Source organism: Electrophorus electricus, chromosome 10, assembly GCF_041902795.1.
Source record: "Electrophorus electricus isolate QZ-2024a chromosome 10, ASM4190279v1, whole genome shotgun sequence".
Lineage (NCBI taxonomy): Eukaryota > Metazoa > Chordata > Actinopteri > Gymnotiformes > Gymnotidae > Electrophorus > Electrophorus electricus.
The window spans coordinates 27,888,475-27,895,500 of record NC_137506.1 but is presented as its reverse complement, the minus strand read 5'-3'; the positions used below and the strand labels follow the sequence as shown (position 1 = coordinate 27,895,500).

At 38.1% G+C, this 7,026-nt stretch overlaps 1 protein-coding gene across 1 annotated transcript; it reads right to left on the bottom strand.

Annotated features, from left to right (window-relative positions):
* Nucleotides 1-202: 202 nt before the first annotated feature.
* On the bottom strand, nt 203-6,662 carry ivd (isovaleryl-CoA dehydrogenase). Its single transcript, XM_027008902.3, has 13 exons — nt 6,429-6,662; nt 5,379-5,468; nt 5,202-5,253; nt 4,817-4,986; nt 4,309-4,402; nt 3,905-4,035; nt 3,635-3,731; nt 3,425-3,518; nt 3,252-3,333; nt 1,934-2,038; nt 1,718-1,790; nt 1,134-1,337; nt 203-993 (listed from the first exon to the last, which is right to left on the bottom strand). Exons 1-12 carry the CDS (start codon nt 6,555-6,557, stop codon nt 1,204-1,206), a joined length of 1,251 nt encoding a protein of 416 aa, XP_026864703.1. The 5' UTR covers nt 6,558-6,662; the 3' UTR covers nt 203-993; nt 1,134-1,203.
* Between the last annotated feature and the right edge of the window lie 364 nt (nt 6,663-7,026).

The window sequence follows — 7,026 nt, the reverse complement described above, 5'->3', positions numbered from 1 at the left end:
TGGCGTTGCGCTTTTCTCAGTGGTGGAAAGTGAAGTACTATGCGCCCAGAAATAAAGGTAAAACGAATAACAAAAATAAATGTTTAGGAATTGTGTCATATCCCATGCCTCACAAAGTCATAAAGAGAGCACAAGTAATGAAATATATACGTCGACTTTCACTTCCAGCACAATTTGAGGAGACACATTTGAGTAGAATATAGAAGGTTAATAAAGTTTTATTCATTTTTAAACAAGATGTCATTGTATCCGTTTCATAAAAAAAGGATTACTGGCGAACTTTATAAGATACCCTTTAACTTGTTTCTATCTATTATTTACGTTAATTCAAGATTTTTTACTTAGCAAATTGCTTGCCTAGAAGTTTAATTTATACATTATCTATAAACACACAGCAGACTGCTGTGCTTGGTTAGGGTGGGTAAGAGAGTAATGAAGGCAAAAGTGCTAGTGTAAAGCATTAGAACTGAGATGCGAGCAAATTAAACTTTAGAAAGGATGTCATACAGTGAAAGTGAAAACACAGAAAGATGACAACAAGAGAAACAGTAGAGAATTAATGGATGGAGAATACATCCTCATACCTAATTACTTAATGTCACCAAACTACATAAAGAAAATGGCATTGGCGAAAGAGAAAATAATAAAATGCAGCAAAAAATGGATTTTGACAACTACTAGTAGGAGCCAGTAGACGTTTGCATTTATGGAATTTGCCAGACGCTCTTATCCAGAGTGGCTTAAACATATTTTTGACAATATGTGCTCTGTCTTTGTCTCCTATACAAACAGAAATTACTAAAATGCTGACCATATGAGGATGGTGAGAAACACTGAATGATCACTTTATTAGGTAGATTTACTCTATAGCTGTACCTAATCTGATGCTATGCATTCTAGTAAATTATCAATTGTAATCCACCACTACTGTACCCTGAAATCATTTGGCTGACACCAACGGAGTCCTTTATCTAAATCTTCTGGAAATATGATCTGTGAATAAAATGAAAAAAATATATATATAATGGTTTGTTTAAGAAAGGCCATAAAGTTCTATAAATTCCCGGTTAACACTTTTATTCTACATAGATAACATGTAGTCAATAAGCATTCACCAGACAAATTCACCCAACTGTTTGATCTCTTCACAGTATTCAGAGCACAGTCACTGATGACCTTGTAGCTTCCTTCTCAGGTGCGGCCCTACTTAAACATGGCATTGAAGGACCTGCCGATGACCATCCTCCTGACCTCACTGGTGCCTGCGCCAATCTCATAGAGCTTAGCATCCCTGAGGAAGCGGCCCATTGGGTAGTCATTAATGTAACCATTTCCACCTGTGGATACAAATATAAAAGTATGGAGGAAGACCAGTACTGTTCTTGTCCTAACAGTTTAATGGCAGAGACTGAAGGCGGCATATATGTTTCATCAATCAAGCAAATCAAAGGCTACTTAGTGCCAGATACATTTGTGAGCGACAATGACTCCATGTTTAAATGGCATTAAGATACAAATTGTATTTTACCAAAGGAGAAATGACTAATGGAACTCTTTACATAACCATTCATATTATAGTTTTTTGATAAAACTTTATGAGCTGAAATATTGCAATGCTTGAAAGAATAGTTGCCCTATGCAGATACAACCGCTGCAATGGAAGGTATATGGGAGGTTGGCATTACAAGTTCTGCAGTACAAACTACAAGGCACTCACCCAAGCACTGAATCCCATCCAAAGCAACTTGAGTTGCATTCTCAGCACAATAAAGGATTACCCCAGCACAGTCCTACAACAACACTGCAAATCAATACTGCTACTACTGCACCTGGAACTGCTGTATGCCTCAGTTCCAGGGTGCAATCAGTTTACAAACAAAATAGGCAAAGAGGAAAAGCTGGTTTTTTTGGTTTGTTTTTTTAAAACACTCACCATGGAACTGAAGTGGCCCTTGTCACAAGCACGGGCAACGTTGTACAAGTACTGCCGGGATGAACTAAGCCGAGTGTACATGTCAGCCATCTTTCCTTGCATGAGCTACATGATTTATTGAAAGCAGTCAAGAATTATCATTCAGGAGCAATAAATATATACATATGTTAATAAATAAATAAAATTAATTCATTAATTAATGCACTCAATCCCAGTTGTAGCAGATTCAGGCACTGTGCAGGGTTTTGTCTGCTCTAACACACCCGACCCCCCCTCATCAGCAATTTACAAAGCCTTTCATGAGCTTAAATGGGTAGGCAAAAGGCAGCAAGAGATTGCATAGTCCAGTTGTCCCCACAGCACATGGATGCCCACTGAATTAATAAGGTTTAGAGCACTTTTATTTATTTAGTTTTTCACTTTTTCCTTCTTTTTGTACGCATACGGATTGCTCTTGCAAGAGCCGAAATTTCTCCCCATTTCATATGACAAAAAGAATAACTGCAATCATTTCGACTGTTACTGTAACTGTGATTATTAGATTCAATTAAAAGAGATTGTCTAATTTAGGGATGTCAAAGTGCATAAAATGTTCCTGCTGAATTAAGTGTTTAGTGTATTAGAAATTCTTGTGTTTATCGCATTTTCAACCCACATCTACATATAAAATAGCGTTGCTAGACAAGCCAAAGACCACCAAGCTATATGATAAAAACAGAAAGTTGACAAAAGGATCAAACCAAAGCTAGGTTTTTGGTACTTGTGATGAACATTCCATCAGTATATAACGCTATTTTAATTTCAGTCTTGCAAGGAACTAACTGTAGACACCCAGTTCAATTAATGGTAACAGTGGGCAGTGGTAGCTCAGTGGTACTTGACTTGTAATTGGAGGATTGTGGGTTCAAGCCCCACCACTGCCACTGTTGGGCCCCTGAGCAAGGCCCTTAACCCTCAATTGCTCAAATTGTACTCACTCATAATTGTAAATCGCTTTGCCTAAAAGCATCAGCTAAATGCTGTAAATGTAAATTTCCTATTTATTAAATAGTGAGAGAGATAGCTAATTCTGTGTTGGAGACCACACAAATAAAGCAATGGTCTCAGTTCTAATTCAGAAGATCCAAAACACTTTATCATGAATTCATTGCTTAGTAGAGAAAATTATCTGGACATATATCTAAAGCAGCAAATTACAATTTATATAGCTATTAATAAACTGTAAATGCAAACATTAGAAAAAAATCAACACTGTAAAAATTCAACTTATATTATAACTATATTATAACACTAGCCAAAAAGATCTATGAGAACTCACCTGGAAGTGGCCAATCTTTTGTCCAAAGGCTTCTCGAATGTGCAGATAGGGAATTGCATGGTCAAGCACAGCTTGCATAATGCTACAAGAAGAAAGATGTACATAATGATCTGGAGACTGTTCAATCACACAGAATGGTCTATTCTGATGTAATTTAACAGTGAATATGTTACCCAATGGGTCCAGCTGAAAGCACCAGCCTCTCTAGATCAAGACCACTCATCAAGACGTACACGCCTTTGTTCACTGGGCCCAACATATTCTGCTCTGTGATCAATGATAAAATGTATAATAATGCACTACAACGACCCGTACAAAGCCCAAGAAGGGCAATTCCAGGTTGTCAACAGCACTTTGCTGCCATCATTGGCTTGGGTGCACACCTGGAACCTTGCAGTCCTCAAAGATTATTTCACAGGTGTTGGAGCCTCTCATTCCAAACTTATCCAGCTTCTGTGCTGTGCTGAAACCAGGCATTCCCTTTAAGAAAGAACATAGATTCTTAAAGAATTCAAATAAACACATGAAAGTGTACTGCTAACTTGTGTTGGATGTTATTAAGAGCGTGGCAGCCCAGCAAAACAAAACTTTTATGGTTCAGTGGAATAATAACTCAAACCTGTTGAGCTCAAAGCTGTATACAGGTCTCTAACCTTTTCTATAATGAAAGCAGTGATGCCGCGGGCGGCTGCCTCTGGGTTTGTCTTCCCATACACGATGAGGACGTCTGCATCTGGTCCGTTAGTAATCCAGAATTTATTACCATTTAACACATAATGGTCACCTTAGAGGGCACCGTACATGAAAGAAAAAACAATTGGGAGTATATGAGTCAAGCAATCTGGTTCACAACAGAAAAGGGTTTATTTAAAAATCTACAAAGATGAGATACATTACAGGAGGATTCACCATTTAAAGGAGGTAAAACCCCTTTAATATCTAATCATGCGCCACAATGCATACCATAAAATGATCAATGGTAATGACGATTTCCAATGTGATGTGCATTCTAACAAAAGACTAAGTGGAGCTGCAGAAGAGATGGGCTGCGGCTTACCCTCTTTCCTTGCAGTTAGTTTCATGGACACTACATCGGAGCCTGAGTTGGACTCACTCATTGCCAAGGCACCCACATGTTCTCCTGTAACCAGCTGGATCACAACCACACAGAGGTTCAGCATGTCTAATTTTGACTTACAGTTAAATTACATGGGCTACTACAGCTTCCTAAAGGTGCTGAGGTGTCTGGGGTTTTTTTAATTAACAGGACCTGGGAGTATAATTTTGAACAGCTGGTTGCATTAAAAAATGACACAAAAAAATGTTAGCATGTAATTCAAGCAACAAAATTTTAGGCCTTTATAGGTCTTTCTGAAAATAACAATCTGTCCCCACTTTAAATGACTAAGCCTAAACATGACAGCAATTCCAGTAACTTCAATAGGGGAGAAGGAGGAATGATGGCGAGTGGCCTAACTTCATGGGGGGGGGGGGGGGGGTGTATTTACATTATATACATTTTATATAAAGACATCTCTTTTTGAGTTTGTAACTTGAACTCCTACCTTTGGTAGGTACTTCTCTTTTTGCTTCTGGTTGCCATGGCGCACCATTTGATTGACACAAAGGTTAGAATGTGCGCCATAGCTAAGCGCAATAGCTCCTGATACGCGAGATATCTCCTCCATCACAATCACATGATCAAGATAGCCCAGTCCCGTGCCTCCATACTCCACTGTGTTAAAACAAATAAAGTATGAAGAGGACACTTTCTATAATGAAAGGTTTCTATAATGAATACAAACTGAAGTTATTCTACATATTTTTCAGCTATATTTTAAAAATAATTCTTAACCAACAGCAGCTCTTTCCTGAATCTTTGTGAGATACTCCATCAGACAAAAGTTCTTCCACTTTTTTTTTCCTAAAATGGTACCAAAAAGCTCTTGCCTGGAGCTGTGATGCCAAGGAGTCCAAGTTCTCCTGCTTCCTTCCAAAACTCCTGAAGCATTTTTTTAAATTAGAGGTTTCTACTTGCAAAATACAATGTTTTCATATACAGCTTTAGAAACATACAATCTTTAGAAGCTATCAGTGTAGGAAAAGGAAACTTGTGTAGTAACTTACCCTCATACGTGGGAACTCGTTTGCCTTGTCAATTTCATCAGCATAGGGGGCTAGCTTTTCCTGACAGAATCTCTTTACTGTATGTCTGAGCTGATGTAAAAGAAGTGATCGGTGAAATGTTCCAGAAGGCTGATCATATTGCTCAAAGATGTAAATTTACACATTAATTACTCTACATATGTATGACTGACTTGTCATAGTCTCAATATCTGAAATCATGAGTGCAAATAAATAATCAGCAGTGTCAGAAGAGGAAGCAATAGTGATTGATATGGAAAGTCAATGAATGCCCGGGACAGTTCATAAATCACAGAACCTCTTCAGAGTAAAATTTTAAGTAAACTTTCATATTAATTCTCAGTAAATAAATAAATATACAATTGTTCTCATTATTCTTATTTGAAACGCTTAAGTGAACCAGCCTTTCGGCCAATCAAATAAAAAAACTGTCGGTTGACCGCCTCTTACAGAAAGCCTGAACCCGCTGTAACCTTTTATGCCCACGACCACCACTAACACTAAAATTAACAAAAGTATCTAGCTACCTACCTACAGAAGCAGTCACATTGCCATCTAGCTAACTAGCAAGTTAATTTCTCCTCTGTACTGAAATTAATAATCTCTGCAAACATTCCCGTGTTCATTTTAGCAAAAAGTCAAAATGTCAGCCGGAAAGTCACATTGAGACTTCAGCTTGGAAAGTTTAAGAGAAAGGTTAACTATATGGTAAATCAATACACTAAATTAGCGAGCTATTTTTGCTCTATCTGAAATTTATTGACACTGGCAAACCAGAAACGTAACCTATTTACCAGACTTTGGTAACGGTGTATGCTCAAGGGAATGTGAACTAGCTACCTGGGTCTAATGCGAGGTATGTAATTTAGGTCTAGCTATATTAGGTACCTAGTTAGACAGGTTAAATAGTTAGGTTAACTCAGCGAATCATAGACCTATACTAGCTATGGACTTTGCCACAATAAAAACACCAATTCCACATCTAGCTAGCTGGCTACCTATTACTCTACATAATTATAGCCAGCAAGCTACCTGAATTTGTTCATCTGTAAGACCGTTTACGATGTCATCCACAGGAATAGCGCCAGCACATCCACGTCGTGAGGCAGTGGCATTTGATAATCTTTGTGCAAGTCGTAATATTCCCCTTACTGCAAACATTCTGGAGCAACAAATGCACTTAAACGAAGGTAGACAGTGAAGCCGGCCTACCACCCTAATACGAAGTCTAAACAACTTGTACAACCTTACTGGAGTTATTTTCTTTCCAGTCCTATACGGACGCCTTTTCTGCCACCTAGTGGATGGGAGTGGTACGCTTTTGCACCGTCAGCGCAGAAGTGGTTCGTTCCTTCAATCTCGAATTTACAAAATAGGAAAACATACGTGTAATATTTTTGACAACACGTCTGATTGAATGTGTACTGAACACTGCGAGCAATTGCCATGCGTTTGGGTCAAAATCGGTATTCTGACAGCTCGCCGTTTTAACAGATTTATTTTTAAATTTGTGAAATTGTTGATGCAAGAACACGATGGTGCCACTCTATAGCACAAGAGCCACACCATCTGGAAGAATATAAAGTTACTAAAGACTTTCACTTAATTTATTTGAATAAAATTGTAATAT

Bases quoted from the DNA above. Each gene is read 5' to 3' on its own strand.
- ivd (XM_027008902.3), bottom strand. From the start codon at position 6,557: ATGTTTGCAGTAAGGGGAATATTACGACTTGCACAAAGATTATCAAAT. The intron at 5,254-5,378 runs GTAAGTTACTAC...AAAATGCTTCAG, and splicing joins ACGAGTTCCCACGTATGAGG to GAGTTTTGGAAGGAAGCAGG. The intron at 4,403-4,816 runs GTAGGAGTTCAA...GTTGTGATCCAG, and splicing joins AAGAGAAGTACCTACCAAAG to CTGGTTACAGGAGAACATGT.